General features: G+C 41.1%; 5 protein-coding genes across 5 annotated transcripts; 2 read left to right on the top strand and 3 right to left on the bottom strand.

The window, feature by feature from the left end:
- The first annotated feature begins 6,320 nt into the window (after positions 1-6,320).
- Positions 6,321-8,203, top strand: BCR41DRAFT_384759 (ubiquitin-related domain-containing protein). Its single transcript, XM_022027607.1, has 6 exons — positions 6,321-6,461; positions 6,558-6,611; positions 6,793-6,911; positions 7,023-7,100; positions 7,196-7,708; positions 7,821-8,203. The coding sequence occupies exons 1-6, from the start codon at positions 6,409-6,411 to the stop codon at positions 7,997-7,999; spliced, it is 996 nt and encodes a 331-aa protein (XP_021883937.1). The 5' UTR covers positions 6,321-6,408; the 3' UTR covers positions 8,000-8,203.
- On the bottom strand, positions 8,085-11,578 carry BCR41DRAFT_348782 (dynein light intermediate chain-domain-containing protein). The gene is made up of 6 exons (XM_022023366.1): positions 10,822-11,578; positions 10,423-10,692; positions 9,812-9,987; positions 9,608-9,701; positions 9,075-9,487; positions 8,085-8,954 (listed from the first exon to the last, which is right to left on the bottom strand). Exons 1-6 carry the CDS (start codon positions 11,303-11,305, stop codon positions 8,259-8,261), a joined length of 2,133 nt encoding a protein of 710 aa, XP_021883936.1. The 5' UTR covers positions 11,306-11,578; the 3' UTR covers positions 8,085-8,258.
- Positions 11,579-11,769: 191 nt separating this feature from the next.
- BCR41DRAFT_420194 (hypothetical protein) lies at positions 11,770-13,049 on the bottom strand. The gene is made up of 2 exons (XM_022029861.1): positions 12,743-13,049; positions 11,770-12,602 (listed from the first exon to the last, which is right to left on the bottom strand). Exons 1-2 carry the CDS (start codon positions 12,970-12,972, stop codon positions 11,879-11,881), a joined length of 954 nt encoding a protein of 317 aa, XP_021883935.1. The 5' UTR covers positions 12,973-13,049; the 3' UTR covers positions 11,770-11,878.
- An 83-nt stretch (positions 13,050-13,132) lies between these two features.
- On the bottom strand, positions 13,133-14,896 carry BCR41DRAFT_348778 (hypothetical protein). Its single transcript, XM_022023365.1, has 5 exons — positions 14,604-14,896; positions 14,403-14,484; positions 14,201-14,311; positions 13,559-14,112; positions 13,133-13,440 (listed from the first exon to the last, which is right to left on the bottom strand). Exons 1-5 carry the CDS (start codon positions 14,732-14,734, stop codon positions 13,185-13,187), a joined length of 1,134 nt encoding a protein of 377 aa, XP_021883934.1. The 5' UTR covers positions 14,735-14,896; the 3' UTR covers positions 13,133-13,184.
- A 1,423-nt stretch (positions 14,897-16,319) lies between these two features.
- On the top strand, positions 16,320-21,287 carry BCR41DRAFT_368757 (amino acid permease-domain-containing protein; the record flags this gene model as incomplete). Its single annotated transcript, XM_022026405.1, has 6 exons — positions 16,320-16,740; positions 16,871-17,055; positions 17,167-17,235; positions 17,328-17,580; positions 17,689-17,852; positions 17,955-21,287. 6 exons carry the CDS (start codon positions 16,320-16,322, stop codon positions 21,285-21,287), a joined length of 4,425 nt encoding a protein of 1,474 aa, XP_021883933.1.
- Between the last annotated feature and the right edge of the window lie 343 nt (positions 21,288-21,630).

Genomic DNA, 21,630 nt, shown 5'->3' with positions numbered 1-21,630 from the left:
TCTCTCCCCCCCTTTTTTTTCCTTACTTTACTTGTAGCAGTCAGGAGAGACATCTTTGATTTCACGGAAGAACTTGGATAGATCCTTTCACTTAGAGCTATGCTTGTTGAAAGAAAAAAAAAAAAAAAAAAAAAAAAAAAAACCTCCCCCCCCCCTTTTCATTCTTTCAGGCTGAACTCATTTGGTTTGTTACTATTTTTTTCCGGATGGATGGCGCCTTGACATTTCGGCTTCTGCTCAACTACAACAATCAACAATCATTTGAAGATTAAAGCTCAACTACTGTTTTGTTTTTTTTTTTTGTTTTGTTTTGTTTTTTATCTTCTGCTGAATGTTCTCAGTTCCTTTAACGTTAATGCATTCCACATAACCCGCTTTGAGAACCCTTTGGTCCTTGTTTGTTTTTTTTTTTTTTATCGTCTAGGGAATTTTTTTTTCCAAATAAGTGCTCTCAGCATATGAAAATGAAGAGCGACCTTGACACCATTTCGCCATTTCCCTCAATCGATCGGACAGTTCCAAATGGATAAAGGTAAAAGACAAGAGACAGTAGCGAATAATTATGTATATATATACATTGACTATCATAAACACACACATTCACGCGCGCAAGAGTGAGATGACAATCAAGAAATTTCAACATTACAACATTTTGTACTGTTACACATACTTGATGACTCTCAAACAAACAATAACTTGCTCAGGTCATCACTTCCAAAGGTTTCTCATTGTCCTGTACCCTTGTGTTGGTTGGCTCTCTCTTTTTTTTTTTTTTTTTTTTTTTGTTGATCCTCAACATGTACAGTATAACTTAACATCAACGATTTTGTTAGTTCGTTCAACAGAAATCTTCATTGTATGATCCTTTGGAGTACTACAATGGCCACCAACATAGCCTTGTTCAACATAAAAAAAAAAAGCGAATCGGCATTTTCATAGAACTTGATGACCAAAAGATTTGTTAAAAAATTGAACTACAGACTGAAAGGTCGTTCTCTTTTTTTTTTTTCTTTCTTTTTTTTTTTTTTCTTGCAAGGTGAGGAGGAGATGCTGGAGGCCTACATAGACTCTACGTTGAACCCTGTTTGTTTGTTTACATGTGTTGTTCATTAAATACTCATAAGGGCCTAACAAGGCATCACGATAATGCAAGAGCAGGAAACCAAGAGGTTTGATTCGTTCAGGAACTAAATTACAGAAGATAATATGGTCCAATCAAAGCTCGGAAGCAACAATAAACAATGCACCCCAAAGCATTAAAACATGGAAGAGTTCATTTTTCATACTTTTTTTTTTTTTTTGGCAATTGAGGGAAATGATGGCACTATACGCCATCTGTGCTTTGCATAGCGTGCACATGGCAAAAAGAGAGTCGGAAGTGATCGTGAGCAAAGAGAGACACTTCGATATTAAAAGAAATTACAATTTCTATTAGAATCTATGGAAAGTCCAAGGCGCCGGATGAATCGTTTCTTTTTTTTCCTTTTTTTTTTTTTTACGGTATCGTGATAAACTGGTATGCAATATAAATTTCATTTGCTCTCGTTCGGACGTATGATGGTTGAGCATGCAGCTTATCCATGAAGAAGTTGTAAAAAAAAAAAAAGAAAAAAGAAGAGTCTCTACCATTCATCTCCTTTCTTGTAATAATGCATATGTATGCTTTTTGGACATGACAATGGCGCCCACGCCATGTCAATCAAGTAATCAATATCCCGTTCTATAGCGGACTATATTATCTTTGTGAGCTGTTGCTGTTTTTCCAAAAGTGATAATTCCCTGTTTCAGTTAACTAAAACTCTTTCATTTCTGTGTTAAATGAATGTAGAGTGAAGGAATTTTACTAAACTTTATATTCCAAAGTTACGTTAAACTCACGTCCATTTCTTTAACTTTCTTTCTGCATTTGGTTCTATTCCACTTTTTTATTTTTTATTTTATTTGTTTCCCAATCAATCCTTACCTTCCTTTCCCTCATCCTGGAAAAGAAAAGAAAGAGGTGGAGAAGAATGTTCAACCATACTTGCATCTAGGCCCTCTTGGTTTTTTTTTTTTTTTTTTCCTCGGAAGTATATACACCATCCAAAAGTCACACACAAATCTGCAGCTTCGAGGGATAGTAAAAAAAAACTATGGTGGATTTGATAGCTTTTGGTTGTTCAAGGACATCAATGAAGAAGATGGTAAATGCAGAGCGATTGATCGGCTTGGATCCAACCCACCGGGTCCTGATGAAATGCTCATATTGGTCTTTGTTTTTTTATCACTTTTTAATGTGAAAATATACTTTTGTTAAGCTACTTTCTTACTCAGCATGTAAACATGTGTCAGGATCAGGGGGAAGGAGAAGGAGGATTGGCTTCTAGGACACAGCATTATAAAATAAATCTTTTTTATTGTTTGGTTTTACCCCGCTTGTCTCCTTCCTTTTTTGACAAAACAAGTTCTGGCACTGGCTGTTTCAAGTAGCTGATACAGAAAACAGTACATACTAAATCTAATGTAAACTAATGAATAAGACTGAGTTATCTGTAAACAAAAGAGAGCTGATTCTCTCTCCACAACAAAATATTGATGACTCAACATATTACATATTACACACAAATATAATTGAACATGTTTCTTTCCCCTTACTCAAAGGAAGGATCCTTTTTTCTTTTATTCTATGACTTTGGTCTCTCGTTGTCAATTATCATTGATGTCTCTTTATCTTTTAGGTCATTTTCCCCTGTTTATCATTTTACCTAGTGATTGGAACCTGAGAACTCATCATTCACCCCTATCCCACACGCCAACGATATGTCTAAATTTGCTCACACATGAAGAACTTGGCAGAGATTACATTCATACTCGTTGGTCATTGGATTGTCAAAAAAGCACTAGCGTTTCTTTTAAAAATGGATCTTCATTGTCAAGTTCTGCTATGGACCATAATTTTTTTTTTTTTTTTTTTTTTTTTTAAAAAAAAAAAAAAAAAAAAAAAAAAGAGTATCAAATAAAGTATAGGTCTAGAACTTTTGGTTTTTTGTATTGTCTCGTTAGGCTTGTTTCTAAAGACAGAATTGGCCATTGCTTGGAAGACAATCATGCTCTCCTTCCTCCTTTCGACCATTTTCATTAAAAGGTGTGCATGTGGATGTAATCCCATGAGGACATGGTACGGTAAAAATATTGATCATCTTAAACTATGCACGCGATCGTCAGATAGCTCGCTATATCATATATATATCATATAGATATATATACACCTTGGAGAGCTCATGAAGACAGAGCCATTGCGGACAGATCACCTCTTACAAACGAGAATGGACATTCGGAAAATGTAAAAAAAAAAAAAAAAAAAAAAAAAAAAGAGCTTTGTTTAATGTTTATCACTGTATACATACCCATGCATCATGTTATAAATATATTTACACCAGACAACGTCCTGTAGAAGCGGGGAGCTTATTTTTCCTCGTTACTTTCGAGCCTGAATCTAGATTTCTTTTTAAAATGTGTAGAACGACAGAGAGTGAAAGATAAATAATAAAGCTAATTTCAAGGAAAATTAGGCCAAAAGGCGAGTATACCGTATATAAGAAAAAAGGATCGGGTCTTTCATTGGAGATGAAATACTTAAACTGGGGAACTCTGTAATGCGTATTCAACAAATTCAAAGCGCCGCGCACTTTCTAACAACGTTTTCAAAGGAAATTTTCGGAAGCCTAGAAGGTGCTTCTGCTCTTTCTACCCAATAGGAATGGGAGCAAAATAGTAAAGTATAAACCAATCAAATGCCATTCATTTATTCTCCGGTTGGACCATCTCCTCAGTAGTCGTAGACAGACGGAGTGGTAAAAGACTAGAAAAATCTTTCGTAGGATGTATATACTGCTTTATCTTATTTCATATACTTTGAAATGATAAAGATATACGAAAGTCCCTTCCTGATAAAGATGTCTCCTGAACAGATGAGTGGATTCGCTTTTAAACACTGGGTATGGGCTTCCTGATTGCATAAATGAACAGATTTATGTTAAGCAGAACAGGTATGATGAAACTTTGTTCTATTACCGAATGTTTCATTCGTTAGAAGCATTTTCATTAGCATTGTCCCTCGACAATCGATGACAATCGGTTCTTTCTGCCTCTCTCACTGGTTTCACATCGATCCATCTCAACAGCGTTCCAACCAACCATGATTAAAGGCCCAATATTCATGTCCAGGCGTTCAGTAAAATACCTTAGTAAAGCAATTATCCGGCCGAAGATATGGGGATGTCTAGTCTACGTGTATCTTGCCGCATACGATGCTATTGTTCTATGCATAGAAGAACTTTGTCTCGTGTCGCAGCAATTGTTACTGGTAAAAAAAAATAAAAAAAAGATCTTTTCACAAAAACAAACAATGCTCTTGAAAGTATATGTTGTATATATATGAATATATATAAATATAGTTGTAACATCATTCAGTGTTTTTTTGAGTTTTGGAGACATGTTTTTTTGTAATACGAATCAAAGTGGACTTAAATCTGACTTTGGCCTTTAGGACCCTTCAAGCACGTGCTTTGGAAGCAGAAATTATCTATCCCCACACGTTTTTTTGGACGCTGTCGCACAGCCACTGTCGGAAGAAAAATCGTTCCCAAACAATTAAAAGTTAATTCCTATCCTTTCATCAAATACTGAAATTGTGTTTCACATCCTTAGTTCTTGTGTACAAAAGTGAGGAGTAATAGCTTCAAATTGCAAATCCGTATATAGGGCTATGTGATAGCTCATCACAATATCAGGTGCTTAGGTTGATTTCATGGGAGGAAATCGTGTGGTCCCCTGTCTCAAAGCGGCTTATTTTAGCTGGCTGAAATGGCGCCAAATAACTATTAGTAACCTACTTTATCCCGCATGATAAAGCGCAGCCTTACTCGAATAAAGTGATGGCGGCTCAACAGTCGACGATAAATAAAAGATCTTACTGGCCAAGTCAAGATCCAGTATGGTTGTTGTTAGAACGTTATGAAATATAAAGCCAAGGATAAATGTCAAAGAAAGAAGATGAACAAGTTGTGAATGAGGGGCTGTCTATGTAATAACTAATACTAGTTAATATGCCACTCCTCCTCCCCTTTCCCTAAGCAAGTGAAGGCAAGTCAAGGATATCTACCACGTTAGAAGAATATCTCTTGGTACCCTACCAATGGGTACTGATTAAAAGAGTGATTTACCTTCATAAGACATTTACAAATTGGGCAGTCCAAACTGATGCTGTTCAACCGCAAGTTACATCGTATGCACGTTGCGAAGAGGCATTAGTTTACGGTAACATCTGGATGGACTGATATCAAAATGATACATCCCGCTATCTTTCGGAAACTAGAAATATTTACAAGGGTCGGGTGTGAGTGTGTATGGACAAAGCGTTAAGACCATATCCTGTGAGTGACAAGTGAATTACAGCATGTGCTGACTGGATTGTGCTAATGTGCTTATCATCACCATCACTTTTCTTAATTTGGTCACAGAATAAGTGAGGCATCATGATAGCAAGCATAGTTGCTATAGGCATGCGGGGTTCAGGTCAACCCGGCTTCAAGCGCCAAAAAAAAAAAAAGAAAAAAAAAAATGTCAGGAACGCTGAGGAGGTATTTCGGAGCCTAACCATCAAACAAAAGATTTCTTCATCCAAGAACCGTCGAGCGACAGAAGCACAAGAAAAGCTGCTTGATATTGAGCCAGGGTGTCGACGTCCTAGAGCAAATAGGCCTACCACGACACGACATGTCAAATGAATGGCTATATATTTTTTTTCTTTGAAAACGCTGAATACCACATGACCGCAACTGAACATGATCATGGCATCGAAGAAAGCATGAGGATGAGAATATGCGTGGATTACAATAGCGATCCTGTGCACAGTTGGAGGTATACCTGAATACATGACCCTATTCACTTTCGACTCCAGTGATTTTGGGCCACATTCTTGTCTTCATATTGTTGATGTCTAGGGTAGGCCTAGAGAGTTATGCCTGGACAGGTATCAACTTCTATAATATTTCTTGGAGGTCTTCATGGAGCAATCCTATGAGCCGCAATGGCTCTTGCAGTCATGAATCAGTGGATGGGTTCATATATAGTCCAAAGTGGTAGGCAACTTTCCATTGGGATACAATGGCCAGGTAAATATACTCACACCTTACCAAGTCTTTATGGCCACCGCACCTTTAATTTCAGGAATCATCTGTTGGTCAAACAAAAGCTTTATTGCTTAAGGGGGGTGAATTTTCTCACTATAATCATGTCAAACGTAACGCGCGTCTGCCATTCTTTTTTAAAAAGCTTCTCCTTTATTACATTCTTTTCGTCAACAGTGACAAAAACCATCTCGGGATTAACACAAAAAACAAATATAAAAGCTGCATCTTTCACATCATGCCCTCTGACGCTGACCAACTTGTAGAAATGGGATTTCCCAAAAACCGTGTGTATGAATAAGTAGAAAGGAAGAACAAAAAAAAAGTCTCATTTACGCTCATAAGTTTATCCACTTCTTACAGGTGTCTATTATTATTATTACTTAGTCTCAAAGCATTGAAGGCAACTAGAAATGCAGGTCTACAACCTGCCTTAGACTGGTAATATGGAAACGAATACAGTGATATGTAGGAAGAAAATGGAAAGTATAAAAATGAAAGAGAAAGTGTTAAAAGACCTTCTCATTTTATTCCATCTCCTTTCCTTTCTCTTCGCCTTTTCTTTTCTTTCCCTTCCATCCTTCCATCCTTTTTTTTTTTTTTTTTTTTTTTTTTTTCTCAGGTTAATGAAGCACTCTGAGGATCCAAATATCGATGATCCTATTCCCGAGCAAGTGGGTGGAGCTCTTGGCACAGCAACTTCATCTGCGGCAGCAGGATCTGAAGACTCTCAAGAGCAGGGTATGTTGTTGGGCTTGTTCTTTTCTCCGATGTGTTTTCTTACTCAAAGTTTATTAACTGCAGACTTTTTTTTTTTTAAAAAAAAAAAAAAAAAAAAAAAAAAAAAAAAAGAGGGGGATATAATCCAAGATGGCGAGCAAACAGCTCAATCGCTTGTGTGTCAGGACTGCGGCATGATCCTTCGAAATTGTTAGTATCACGAAAAGTAAAAAAGTATATGATTTAAGTTGATTTCTACTTTCATTGCCTTAACCATATAAATTTTTTTCCTCCTCTTTTCTTAGCGGATGCTGCACAGCGCCATGCCATGCGGACAGAACACGTCAACTTCGCAGAATCAACTCAGGCGATTAAGCCACTAACAGAGGAGGAGAAAAAAATTAAGCTTGCAGAGTTGAAGCAACGGGTAGCTGAGAAGCGTGCAATGAAGGCCCAGAGTGAGAAAGAAGACCAAAAGATGTCGGAGAAGATTCGTCGTAAGGCGGGTCAAGATTTAACAGAAGTAAAGGCTAAACTTGAAGAAAAGGAAATGAAAAAGTTGGCTGAACAGAAAAAACGAGAAAAGGAAGAGGATCGGTTGGCAAAGGCTGCCATCAAGGCTCAGATTGAGGCCGACAAAGCAGAGAGGGCAAGGAAGAAACAGGAAGCTGCTGCCGGATTTCTACAACAGGCTCAAGCTCAAGCTCAGGCTGCTGCTGCTGCCGCTGCCGCTGCCGCTGCCGCTGCAAAGACCAAGGTCTACACTGAAACTCGGTTGCAGATCCGTCAACCAGAAGGCCAACAACCTATTGTCCACAGTATGTTGAGTTTTTATTTTTATTTTTATTTTTTTCTTAAAAAACACTGATCATTGTCTCTTTTAACTGATCATATCCTCAAAACAACCTTCATTTCATGATCTTTTCTCAGCATTCCAAGCGTCGGATAAGTTGAGTGTTGTGTACGACTATCTTCGTCAACATCGACAAGGTAGCTTTAAGTTGATGATGACATTTCCGAGGCAGGTGTTGGACGGTGAAAATCTGGACAAGACATTGAACGAGTTACAGCTTGTTCCTTCGGGTACCTTGGCTGTCACTTTGAATTAAGAATATGTATAAAAAAAACTGGCTTCTTAGGGTTTATTCATGATCTCAGCATGAATGAATTTTTTGCTTTTTGTTTCTTTGATTGATTGCATGATTCTTTATTGAGTGTTCGTTTACAGAAGATGGTCGTTGTCATATCATAACGTTTCGTATATTCTTCTTCCTGCTATGGTTAATAATAATAAAAAAGAGCATGTATCTCACAGATTCTGGTTGCAGTAGCCAGAAAAAAAAAGATTGATGCCATTTTTTATTCTCGCTATGCACCATGATTTCCTGATCCCGGAGATCCTGGAGCTGGCGCTGCTGATGGCGAAGATACACCAGTGGCTGCTCCAGCTCCAGCAATACCAGACCCAGTCCCCTTGCGAGTGATCAATGACTGGAAGAAATTGGATAGAGCTGCAGATTCCGTTTGACCATTGGCTGCAGCGGCGCCACCAAGTGTGCCAGCTGCTCCTCCACCTGCTCGAGGGACGCTACCAACACCGATAGGCGGTGGTCCTGCGGATGGTCGTCCTTGTTCCATCATTTTCATAAAATTAGTTGTTGTCAGTCCTTGATCTGTCAAAGCGGGACCAATCAACCCTGATTGAGTACCTCCTACTCCTCCATTGGGCTTCTTTGACACAAGTCTCTTCAAACGTCCTTCAATATCATCTGCATCATGTCCATTCACCCCAGCTCGTGCTCCTGCACTACCAATAGCTGAATGCGCTGATGACATGGATGGTGGTGGACTGGAATGGTGACTGTTGAGCATGGCATTGTACCCAGAGCCGAGAGGTCCCACAACAGGGGGTCCATGGTATCCACTCTGTACACCGTGTGATCCAAGACCTCCACTCATAGCAGATGTGCCATTAGGACGCTCATTTGCACGCTGTAATTCAAGGAATCGGTCCAAAAATATTTGATCATCTTCTGCTGTAATTAATGGTTGTATCGCTACCGGCTAAAGATCCACGAAGAAAATAAGAATACAGTTAAGCATGTCAATGGTGATGCATATTATCCTATGTTATTGTTGCTTTAATGACTCATCATATAATATTTCAATATTCATATGACTTACCGCATGACTGTGCTTTGGATTTGTGATAACTTCCTCATACACCTGCCGAGCTCCAGCTGTGTCTTTATGTCCATCTGTCTGGTGCTGCTGAGCCCCTCCTTCAGCTGCCTTCATGTCCATGTCCCATCCTTCTGCTACGCCCTCGCAGTCAAATCCATTCCTCAATACCTTGATCTTTCCAATTGTGTCCCAGCCAGCAGGAACCATGACTTGATCACGCTCCACAACCTGTGCACGAAGTCTAAAAGGGAATAAGGAAGGCTGCTGCTGCTGCTGCTGCTGCTGGGTGTTAGCGCCGGTGCCACTGCTGCTATGGGTGGTCTGAGGAGTCAAGAGTCGATGAAGGATATATTGACGAAGATCAGCAAACGTATGGGGATGATGAATTGAGGTATAAAACAGACTTGCGCCGTCTATTATTAATGTTAAAAAAAAAAAAAAAAAAAAAAAAAAAAAGGTTAGTAATGATAGGATTAAGGGACGTCTAATTGACGAAGTCATATTTGTATGCACCATGTTTGGTCGAGTCTTACATTTTAAGCAGATGGTTCTAAGAGACTGTTGGATATAATCGAACGTCTCCTCTTTGTAATCCAACTCGCGTTCCAAGATGTTGATATGATCGGACTACAAGTTTTCAATGCAGGAAAGGAAAAAAAAGGAAAAGAAAAGTATCATTATTATGAGTGTCTCCCCTTGATTGAGGCAAAAGTAGACGTAACTTTTTTTTTTTTTACTTTTGTGCAGACAATAACGATGGGTACTCCTGTATTGTTGGTAAGGCAACCCTCAGTCAAGGGTAAGAGTACAGCATCAGTGGATCCAAGACCAAATGTTTGGCTTTCACTAAAGGTTGATGCTCCATTGGCAGATTGTGCTTGAGGCTCAGTATATTCTTGAAGGAAGCGGGTTACTTAATACCAAAAACCGAGAACAGATGAAATAAAATACAAAGAGAGTTAAGCAAAAAAAAAAGAGAGAGGAAATACACAACATATGAACTCAGCATTAGTTTCTTTAGTATCCAGAGACAGCTGTGGAAACCAGCCAGCGAACACCATGTGAAAGAATCGCTCAACAATTATTTAGTCGTGACAGAAATAATCATGTTACATGAAAAAAATAAAAAAGTATGTGTGAAAATGTGATCAGTCAAGAGACTAAAAAAGTCCTTGATCCCGCCCAACAAGTGAGCACAGAGTATTGGGACAAAATAAACAACAAATATTGAATGAACGATAAAAGAACGTGGGTTGCAACGCATACTTGTGAGATAAATAAAAATGATCGAAGCGACAGGTTGTTGATTAGCAGGTTATAGTCGAAAGAATAAAAGCAAAATACGTACACTTCTCCTGGAGCTCGTCCATCAATGCCTTTCCTTTGCTCCATGCCACATTAGCTGCGGTTCCTTCCTGACAAATCTGCTGAATGGCAATTTCAAGGACTCTGACCCAGCGCTCTAGCGTCTCCATAAATGTCCATGGCTTTGACCAGTCCAGGACGATTACCACAATCGAATCCGCAATAGATTTTGAATTGAAGCAATACTTGAGTAGCGCATGATAGCTCTTGTGCGATCCTGCAATCTGATATATACCCAACCTAGCCACAGTGTCTATCAATGGCGAATGATGGTATATAACAAGAAGGAAAAAAAAAAGACGTGAGTCGAATACCATTGCTCACAGTTCATTATTCTTTCCTTATCAAAATGAGAATTTTTTTTTTTTTTTTGGTCAAGTACCTTCATTCTCCTCGTCATCAACATTCCAAAAAGAGTAGCTAAGAGCAAGGTCATTCTTCTTTTGTCCGTCTGTAAACATGTTATCTTCGCCTGTGCTGGTGCCCATCTCAACCATGACGGGTGCAGAGCCATTGCCAGTGTTGGTGGCTCCATTGGGTCCAGAGGGAAGGACACCAGCTCCGTTGGAGCCATCAGCATTTTTTGCAAGAGTGTTCGAGGATGAGGTAGTTGTCTTGAGAAGTTCAATCAGTGTTGACTTTCCAGAATGAGGATCACCAAGGATGATGACATCTTTTGTGGGCACAAGGCGTGAGGACGCGACGCTCTTGAGCAAGCTGGACCAGACTTCTGTACCAGTGCCAACGGCTGTGCTTGTGCTATTGGCTTGTTGTGTTCCTGAAGCTAAAGCACCTGTGCCGTTTGATTGTGTTGATGCAGTAGCACCGCCAGCAGAGGAGTGTGATGTAGTTGATAAAGCTGCCATTCAAGGTTTTCCGCGTGAATTAGCGAGGGTTTGATTGTGTGAATGTAAAAGATGAAGAGAATATAAAAAAAGAAGATATTCAGGATTCAGGGGAAAGCTGCTTTTAGCTTTGTTTAGTTCTTTGTAACTTCACAATCAAAGGCAACTGAAAATAAAAAATGATCTTTGTATACAACTGTTGAGTAAAAATGTAAACCTCAAAAAGAAAGTATTGATGAGTTGAAATGAATGAAGGCAAGGCAAAGCAAGGCAATGGAATGCAACGGAATTCACAGAAAAAGGAAAGAAATGAATATAAAAAAAAAAGATTTGTGAAACTTAAGCCTTTTAGTGTAGTCTCCACATGGAAAAATTTAATGTTGCATTTTACAAAAAATAAAAGATCCATTCTCAAATGTAGACCATTGCAATGGATTTTTACTTTTCTTATTTGTATAATTTGTACAATTTATTTCAATAACGATATTTGGCCTGCCTAGCTTGTAAACCTGCATCTGTCTCAAAATTGCAAATATTGAAGTTAATCCTGCTTCCTTATCAAGGGGTAGTAAAACAAAAGCCTTTTCTTCCTCATCAAGGAGACCGTGATCCAGAAAGTGACCGGGAATATGACCTTGAGCGAGAGCGAGATGATGCAGGTGAGTCAGATCTTGCTTTTGATCTGGAGCGCAAAGGCGATCGCGATACGGACCTATTAGGTCTCGAATGATAATCCCTGCCCTTTTGGAGACGACGGCTTGTTACGGGCGATCGTGAATGAGACCTTGAGACTGAATGGCCCTTGCGTCTCCATGATTTCGATGCAGGCGAACGAGAACGAGAACGGGAACGAGATCTAGAAGGAGAGCGGGAATGTGAAATAGAACGAGAACGAGAACGAGGACGAGGACGAGGACGTGAAGAAGAAATGGAACGCGACCGTGAACGGGATTCTGAAATAGATCGGGATCGAGATGTCGATGGCGAATAACGTCTTCTTTTCGAACGTGGTGTCCGTGAGCGTGAGCGTGAGTGTGAGCGGCCTCGTCTCTTATCAGAATCCCTTTCTCGAGTAGAGTGCCTGCCATTATTGCGTTCGCGCCCTGAATCTTTTCCTGATGATACGGCAGTTCTAACTCTTTCCGCTGCTCTCTCTGATGCTTTCTGGGCCCACTCCTCTGCAGCCTTTTGTTCTGCGGCCTCTCTCTCTGCAGCCTTAGTCTTAGCAAGCGCAGCAGCAGCAGTTGCCTTTTCTAAAAGTGCGGTCAACTTTTCTCTCAATGCGTTGACCTGTCGGTCAATCTCTTCTTCATCCACTCTACCAACAGATTAGGAAGGAAAGAAAGAAAAAAAAAAAAAAACAATGGCAATAAGATATAGAGAATCTTCAGTGTTTAAATACATTTAAATGAACTACAAAGTCCTAACAGATACACAAATATAAATGGCAATACATACCCTTCATCTTCGAGTTCATCCTGCAAAGTCGCACATTTGATCTCTATCGATCGCTTCTGTTCATGCAAAACTAACTCAGGATTGGGTTTACGAATCTTGGGTTCATCTTCATAGGGATCTGACTGATGGAATTCATTCCTGCGAGTCTTCAAATGGCCCAGATTACGCACAACATATCCATTTGTGCCTGATCCACGAGCTGTGCTAAGTCCAATTCCGTTATAGGACATATTATTGTCAATCCCAATTTATTTCGTGAGTTTTGTCGATGAAAGAAAAATAAAGGTAGATGATGTTTTAATACTAGTAGCTCTTTGGTTGCTAAAGAAGGCAGGAAGAAAACCACATGCCCTCTTCTAGTCTTGTGCACAATGTCTAAGCCACGAAGGCTGTGCCTCTAGCCTCTAGGAAACAATGCTTTAGCCTTTAAACTATTCTTTATTTATTCATCCATTGGAGTATTCAGCAAGTGTTCAAGGCCCAAGAACTTAATGGCATTGCCACTAAGTAATTTTGTCTTCTCTTCATCCGTCAGCCAGCGAGCCTCCTCAATCATCTTGCCCGGATGAAGTTCACCCAAGGGGAAGGGATAATCGGATCCCAGCATGATGTTATCAATACCCATCTTCTTGATCAAGAACTCAAGGGTCTCTTCATCATGCACCAGAGAGTCAACAAAAATACGATTCAAGTAGGTCCTAATTTCGAAAACGGATGAATACATGAGGATTCAATTTCAGAATAAAAAGACAACAATACGTGCTTTCAAAGAAAATGAGCTTTTTTTTTTTTTTTTTTTTTTTGTCTGTTGCATACATTGGTCCACTCTTAGTGCGGGTGGCACAAAGATCCGGACGAACATCAAACCCATGCTGAATACGTCCAACGGTCGCAGGGAAAGATCCACCTCCATGAGCAAATGAGACCTTGAGCTTAGGGAAGCGCTCTAATACTCCACCCATCACCATAGAGCAGATCGAGATGGTAGTTTCACATGGCATACCCACCAACCAAGGGAACCAGTACTTTTCCATCCTTCCCTTATTTTCCATATCCCAAGGGTGTACAAAGATCGCGGCATTAGTCTCCTCACAAGCTGCCCAGATAGGATCTAGTTCAGGAGCATCTAAGTTCCAGTCATTGATATGGCTTCCAATCTGAATACCAGCCAAACCAAGCTCTTCACGACAACGTCTTAACTCTTGAACAGCAAGTTCAGGCGCCTGCATAGGTAATGTCCCCAATCCTACAAAGCGCTTTGGATCTTCGGCCACTACCTGAGCAATATGGTCATTTAGATACCTAGCCAAATCCAACGTGTGTTCTGGACGAGCATTGTAGCTGAACATGACGGGGACAGTCGACAAGACCTAGAGTACACGACAAATAAACTTTAAGTATGGAGATGACATTATAGACTCAGTACCGTGATGTGTTCTTATCTCCGTATGAACATACCTGGACATCGACATCTGTTGCATTACACTCCTTGATACGTTGTTCTGAAGACCAACAGTTGCATTCAATGGTTCTAAAGTTCTTTCCATCCATCATCATGTTGGCTTTTCCCTAAAACGAAAGTGATAAAGTTGGGCGTTAGTTAAAAAATCCCTCAGTTCCTACATGAAGATTTTGAACGAAAAGGTCTTAAAAGACTTACTGGTGAAACATGGTCTAACTGAATCCAAGAGCCATATCCATATTTCTTTTTCAGGTCTGGCCAGTGCTTTGGCAGGATATGACTGTTATTGTAAGTGAAAAAATATACATATTATTTCAATTAACTATCGTCAACTATTTCAGCTGTTGTTCAGGAAATAGCGAGAGAGTAAAAGAGAAATGTTATTGTTATTCCAATTACGTGTGCATATCAATCTTGAGGAAGTTTGTGTTGCGTTTGATGCCCTTCTGATCCTTTTCAGCCTGAATAGCAGCAGCAACGTCTGCGTGGTTCATTCCAGGGGCAGGGCCGGGTTTGGTATCTTCCTTCATGATATAAATAGGGTATGGGTGTATGATCAGCTATAAAGTGCTAGAGATGATGAGAGTAGGACGAAATAATGGCAATGGTAGTTATTGTTGGTGGCCGGTCAAGAATGTAGGCAGAGGTTATTTTTTAACAAATGGAGTTTAGAAGAGAGAAAAGATTACTTGGGCGATCGCCGAAATGCCCGTGAGAAAGTACTGTTCCCGTGATGATAAACTTTTCATTGGTTATCGAACTGCCCAGACGAAGAGCACAGACAAAAACTACCTACAATACACAGTCCCCCATCCTTTTATACCATGCTCATGTTGCATAATATATTTTTGTGTTTAACAGCTAATTAAAGAAAAGAACAGGTACAGTTCAGCAGAAAAGCTTTCTAGATACCAGTCTTTTTTATATGCTGATACAAAATATCATCAGTAAGAGACATTAACATCTTTTTGGCTATTGGTTCCCAAACGAAAAAAAAAAAAAAAAAAAAAAGACCACGTGCAAAGTTCTAAAGAAAAGTTAACTATGATTGACATGCGTGACCATTCGTTGAGCTGTCCGTCCATAGAGTTGTGCTTCTACGACTGTAGAGAATGGGAAAGGCGGCATTGCAAAACCCCTTTTCTCTCTGCTTTTCTTTTCACCCTTACTTGCCCTTATTTTGTCACATCACTTTCTACATATTCGCTTTTCTAAACCTTTCCCCTCTTTAAACTTAAGGAGAGCACACTGGAAAGCAAAAACCATGCTCATTGATAAAAGATAAAACCATAGTTAATAAAGGCAATAGGGATGTCACAGCAGGCGCCATACCATAGAACATCTTTCACAGCAAAGAGCGTCAATACAAATGTCATTGGCAGTCGTAGCATTAACGGTGTCATTAAGCCACTCCCATCTTCAGAGCGACCTCGATCCATACCTTCTACCAGTGGCAGCAGTTTCCTACCTGCACTGTCATCATCATCTTCTTCAGTCACCCTCCCTGAAGCTGCCCCTAGCAAGACGAGCCGCATCTCAGGCGCCGGGGTGGGGACCAAAGCGCGTCCTGGAGGCGCTCTATCATCATCCAGACCAAAGACCGTCTATCACGCCGTAACCTGGAAAGAGAACCTGGACGCGTTCAACAGGCGACTCCGCAGAGGGAGTCTAACTCTGGATACAACTGCTCAGGAAGCTGAACAGCAACAGCAACAGGCCCAAGCTCACCAGCAAGAGCAGGAGCAACAGGACAAGCAGGAGTTATATCTAGATCTTGCTGACACACAAGGTACACATTCATTCACGCATGAACAGTAAAAACAAGATCCCGCCTGCAATCCGTCTTCCTTAATCACTTTTTCACTCCATGCAAATATTGCACCCGGCTTTATTTCTACTGGGTATAATTGATCTTGGCACATGTATACACTATTCCTTGCATTTCTTCCTGAGCTTTTATTTCTCACTCCACCCGCCCCTTTTTCTTGAATTTTAGGAGCATTAAACTCGGGACCAAATGAGCGCACGCTCCTTTTGGGAAATAGAAGAGAAACACGACATGACCATGCCACCTCGTCAAACACTATCAGCAAGCATTCAACTGTAGCTGGAAACATGATCCATGGCGTCATCAATACTGTAGGCTCACTCTTTGACTTGAAAAAACCATCATCTGCTATCCCTAAAGCCGATGATAGCGACTATAATCATTACAGCAGTAAAGGCTTTAGACTTGATGGACAGCAACAGCAACAACCACAACGTCTAACCGGCAATCATAAAGCAGGCTCGGTATTTCCAACACAGCTCAATCCAGCATTAGCGGCCACCAAATCGCCAAAACTGGGAACGATCTCTGGCGTGTTTGTGCCGTGCGTGCTCAGTATCTGGGGTATCATCCTATTTCTGCGATTTGGGTTCATTATTGGTCAAGCAGGGATCATGGGCACGTTAGCTATGTTCGTTGTTGGGTACGCGATTAATGTCTTTACAGCCATGTCACTTAGCGCCATCAGTACCAACGGCACTGTACGAGGTAAGTTTCAAAAATATGTCATAAGTAACCTTGTCCATGCAACAATAAGAAATATGTATGGTGGTACGAAACCAGATTACGTCATAATAGGCCTTTGATCATGAATTTTTTTTTTCTGTTGCATAAATAGGTGGCGGTGTGTACTACCTGCTGAGCCGTAGTTTAGGACCCGAGTTTGGTGGAAGTATCGGTCTGATCTATTTCTTATGCACAGTGGTGGGATGTGGAATGAACGTCCTTGGTTTTGTCGAACCGCTGATAGCCAACTTTGGTGAGACCTCAGGGACTGTTTACAGAGTCTTGCCAGAAAGTTCGGTTCGTTTTTTATTTTTTTATTTTTTATTTTCATTTTTTATTTTTTCGAAGAGTTCAAGAAGTGTATCAATCTTCTAAATGTATACGAACTATGTTGCTTTTTTTATACAGCTATGGGGATTTATATATGGGACGATCTTGCTGGTTTCTTGCACATTGATCAGTCTCGTAGGCGCGAAGGTAATGAAGAAAGAGCTATCAGTCATTTTGAATTATTCAAGGCTGATGATTCTATCCATGATATATTATACTGATATATTTGTTTTTTGTAGCTATTTGCTCGGTCATCATTGGTCTTGGCGGTGATTATTTTACTTTCAACTTTATCCATCTTTATCTCCTTTGCAATCGTACCACCATTCTCACATTTGGAGCGCAATATTGTGTACACTGGATTCACTTGGGAGACCCTCCAGGAAAATATGTGGCCCAAATTCACTTCCGCTAATGGACCTGAGGGTGTCAAGCAGAGTTTCCAGACCGTATTTGGTGTCCTGTTCCCTGCCTGTATTGGTATCCTTGCAGGTAAAAGACTCACAAAAAAAAGAGAAAAGATGATCAAGGATGTTTTCTGATGACGGAAATACATATCAATGATTGTTAAACATGTACGATTTCCGCCCTTAAAAAAAGGCGCTTCAATGTCGGGGGATCTAGAGGATCCAAGTAAATCTATTCCCAAAGGAACATTGTGGGCAGTAGCATCGACATTCTGCGTGTACACATCCATCGTTATTTTGATGGGCGGATCGATTTCCAGAACTTCTATGCACACAGATCTCAGCATTCTTCAAGATGTAAGTGCCTGTAAATTGTAGTTTCTCCATCTTATTGCTGTCGTTTTTATTATAGCAACAGTAAATACAAAAATTCACAGACATGTGGTTTCACTTCAATAGGTGTCAATTTCTCCCCTCTGCATTGCATCTGGAGCTCTAGCCGCTTCCATATTTGCCACGTTAAGCTGTGTGATTGGTGCAGCCAAAATCCTTCAAGCAATAGCTCGAGATAACTTGTTGCCGCTTCTATCCCTCTTCGGCCAGGGCACACCCAAGACAGATGAACCTACATTGGCAGTTCTTTTGACCTATGTCCTTTGCCAATTCTGCCTGTTCCTAACGGATATGAACGCAATTGCGACTTTCGTCTCCTTGATCACGCTCTTGACGTATCTTATCCTCAACTTGGCCTGTTTTCTCCTCAAGATTGGGTCTGCTCCGAACTTTCGTCCCAGTTTCCGGTTTTTCCATTGGTGGACGGCTTTTGTGGGGATGGTTCTCTGCGCGATCGTAATGGGATTTGTGGATCTAGGCCAAAGTCTGTTAAGTGCCCTTCTGACCGCTATACTCTTCATCTGGATCCATTACTCGTCTCCTCCAAAGCGATGGGGGGATGTGACTCAGAGTCTGATCTATCACCAAGTCCGCAAGTACTTGCTTCGTTTGGATTCAAGAAAAGAACATGTTAAGTTTTGGAGGCCTCAAATCTTATTACTAGTTCACCACCCAAGATCCGAGTTTCAGTTGATTCAGTTTTGTAATCATTTGAAGAAAGGAGCACTCTATGTATTGGGACATGTTATTCAAGGGGATTTGAAGGATGTGTTGCAGGAATACAGAAGACAGCAAAATAGCTGGCTCAAGTTTGTTGACATATTACAAATCAAGGCTTTCGTGAACCTGATTGTGGCAGATAGTGTCCGGATAGGGGCCAGAAATTTGTTGATGGGGACAGGGCTGGGTGGCATGAGACCTAATATCGTTGTCTTGGGATCATTCAACCTCCAACGATACCATAGAGAGAAACAAAGTGAACAAGAGTGCCGACAGCGGCTGCAAGATGTAGAAGCGCTATACCGCCCCAAATCGCCGAGTGCGAAAAAGGAAATAAGTTTTTCATCGCCGCACCTCCAGACAACTTACACCAACGCCAACATCAATACTATGGATGACACCCTTATAAACCACACGCTGCTCAACATCCCAACAAGCCTCCCAACTGATAACATCCGTGTGGAGGCCCCAATCAGGATCACAGACTATGTCTCAATCATCGAAGATGTCTTGTCGCTTAACAAGGCTGTTGCGATCGGATATGGCTTTGAGCGCCTAGAATTCCCTGAGGAGCATAAGAATCCTTTTTGGCAGTTTCTTAAGCCCTGGTCAAGTCACAGCCGCCCTGAATCTCATTCGCTTCCTCCACAAACGACATCAGCATCACGTTCCTCATCAACCCATAAGGGTGGAGAGACCAGTGCGAAGAAGAAATATATCGATCTTTGGCCTATGCAAATGTCTGTCATGCCACTTCAGTGCTTCGACTCTAACCTCTATTCGGGACCGAAAGGAAGGGCTTTCTCGGACTGCTCCAAGCGAGCATCTCGAGATCACAGTTCAAGCTCTATGCCCTCTAGTATTGGCGCTACGGCCCCTGAATCCAGCTCGACCAATTTCGAAACATACGCTATGGTCCTCCAGATGGGCTGTATTTTGCATATGGTTCCCCAATGGAGGGACAAGTATGTGTTGCGGGTCATGGTCTTTGTCGAGTATAGGGAAGATGTAGAAGAGGAAGAAAAACGATTGGCAGCATTACTCGAGAATTTGCGCATTCCTGCGGAAACCAAGGTCATATGCCTGGATGGTGGGGACAGTGAGACCTACGAGAGACTTGTCAAAGGGATAGAGGCAGCAGAAACCAATATAGATGGACTAGGCGATGAGTGCTTTCTGGATGAGTACGCTGAAGAAGAGACTGGTGTTGATGAAAGAATCATAGTGCCATCACTGACACCACCGTCAGATATAGGTGAGGGCGAAGGAGGTCACTCGTCACTATCTCTAGTAGCTATACAGCACCAACAACGCCCCGCGCCTCGGGAGAATCTAGCTCCACCTTCATTGGTTAATAGGCCGGCTCTCACGCCTTCAGCGTACAGCTCTGCCTCCCAAGCATTACTACCAGCTCCTCAACGACGCCGCACCATCTCGTATCCCGTGCAGCCATCCTCTTTATCGCTTTCAATATCGCATTTTTCTTTGTCACAGCGTCCACAAGGCCCTAATGCCGCTCTGCGTGTCAACACTGCGCTGTCTCCTCGTCTGCGTTCAGAATTAGTTCCTATGGACGTCGCATCTGCGTACCCATTGCCATTTAGAAGCACAGTATCATCATTAAGAGGTTCAGCCGAAGCAGCTGAACCTACCTCATCTAATAACCCTCGTCTTGGCACATCTGTTCCTTCAGGAGGTTCCATAATGAACTTCCGTATCGCAGTACCATTACCAAGAAAGTATTTTGACTCGACGAACGGAGGGAATTCCTCCTCGGAAAGCGATTCGAATTCTGAAAATGATGACAATGAGGATGAGGTTGAGGGAGAAGAGGATGATAACTATCAAATCATTGAATACACCAATAAAAGCAACAACGAGAATGAGAGCGATGAAATAGCTTATAGTGGGCGCGAAACTTATTCACCACAGCAACAACAGCAGCAACAACAGCGACAGCGTCCCTTAGCACAGAGCGCGTCGTCATTAGCTCAAAAACTCCGCCGACAACATCCATTACATCAAACGCCGACGACTCTGTCATTTCAACAGCAGCTACAAGCTCCTGCATCGGCGTTTGCACATACCTTTTTAGGTTCAGAACAACAACCACCTTATGGCCTCGACATTGTTCTCGGAACAAACTCAGTGGACGAGGAACGCCAACGAATGTATACTTTTGATCGACAGCAACAACAATACCTGCTCCAGCCACTACAACATCCTTCCCATATTTCTGCCGACGCTTCCTTGGCCCAGATGGAGAGTAGCATTAACGACAGCAGTAAAAAGGATGGCAATACTCATGATGTGGTTATCCCAGTAGGGCTTCAACAAGCCAGCCCTCTACTTACTTCGTCACCATCGGAATCCATATCTCACAAAAACACCCCTACTCTGGAAGACAGTAACCTCAACGACAAACAACCTAAACTTCAATTTGATCACCTCAGTCCTGAGGCTCAGTTAATGATCTTGAACGAGTTGATGCGGATCCACTCCTCTGCAGAAACAACATCGATTGTGTTCACAACTGCTCCTGCACCTGAAGAAGGAACTTGTCTTCAAGAGCAGAGTTCGTTGGCTTATCTCGAAACTTTAGATCTACTGATGAATGGGATTGATGTCCCAGTCTTATTACTCCACGCTAAGAGTCTGACCGTGACCATGACGCTATAAAGAAAGCTATAAAATACAAATAGAGCTTTGGGATGAGTTAAAAAAAGACTATTAAATGTGACCAGAGTTTTTTTTTTTTTTTTTTTTTTTTTTTTTTTTAGTTATTGAGTTAAGCTCTATAATCAAGAGATTCAGATGAGGCCACACTAGTGCGCACCAATGCGGATAGACTGGAGAAGCACATTTTCTAGAGGTGTCCGGTATAGCGGCCACTCCGGAATCGACTTGGGAGAACAAGTCATAAAATGTATCAACAATCTGGTATATAATTGTCAATAAAAAATTAAGCAAGCTATGAGCTAAGTTAACAAAGAAAACAACGGCGATATAAATGACATTAGGA

The sequence above is a fragment of the Lobosporangium transversale genome (genome assembly GCF_002105155.1).
Source record: "Lobosporangium transversale strain NRRL 3116 chromosome Unknown BCR41scaffold_8, whole genome shotgun sequence".
In the NCBI taxonomy this organism is placed as follows: Eukaryota; Fungi; Mortierellomycota; class Mortierellomycetes; order Mortierellales; family Mortierellaceae; genus Lobosporangium; species Lobosporangium transversale.
This window is presented reverse-complemented; position numbering and strand designations above follow the sequence as displayed.

Bases quoted from the DNA above. Each gene is read 5' to 3' on its own strand.
- BCR41DRAFT_384759 (XM_022027607.1), top strand. From the start codon at position 6,409: ATGCCCTCTGACGCTGACCAACTTGTAGAAATGGGATTTCCCAAAAAC. The intron at 6,912-7,022 runs GTATGTTGTTGG...AAAAAAAAAAAG, and splicing joins TGAAGACTCTCAAGAGCAGG to AGGGGGATATAATCCAAGAT. The intron at 7,101-7,195 runs GTTAGTATCACG...CTCTTTTCTTAG, and splicing joins CGGCATGATCCTTCGAAATT to CGGATGCTGCACAGCGCCAT.
- BCR41DRAFT_348782 (XM_022023366.1), bottom strand. From the start codon at position 11,305: ATGGCAGCTTTATCAACTACATCACACTCCTCTGCTGGCGGTGCTACT. The intron at 9,988-10,422 runs GTACGTATTTTG...TTTGGTATTAAG, and splicing joins GGACGAGCTCCAGGAGAAGT to TAACCCGCTTCCTTCAAGAA. The intron at 9,702-9,811 runs GTAAAAAAAAAA...GAAAACTTGTAG, and splicing joins TCGTTATTGTCTGCACAAAA to TCCGATCATATCAACATCTT.
- BCR41DRAFT_420194 (XM_022029861.1), bottom strand. From the start codon at position 12,972: ATGTCCTATAACGGAATTGGACTTAGCACAGCTCGTGGATCAGGCACA. The intron at 12,603-12,742 runs GTATGTATTGCC...ATCTGTTGGTAG, and splicing joins GATGAACTCGAAGATGAAGG to AGTGGATGAAGAAGAGATTG.
- BCR41DRAFT_348778 (XM_022023365.1), bottom strand. From the start codon at position 14,734: ATGAAGGAAGATACCAAACCCGGCCCTGCCCCTGGAATGAACCACGCA. The intron at 14,113-14,200 runs GTATGTTCATAC...CGTGTACTCTAG, and splicing joins CAACAGATGTCGATGTCCAG to GTCTTGTCGACTGTCCCCGT. The intron at 13,441-13,558 runs GTATGCAACAGA...TTTCGAAATTAG, and splicing joins CGCACTAAGAGTGGACCAAT to GACCTACTTGAATCGTATTT.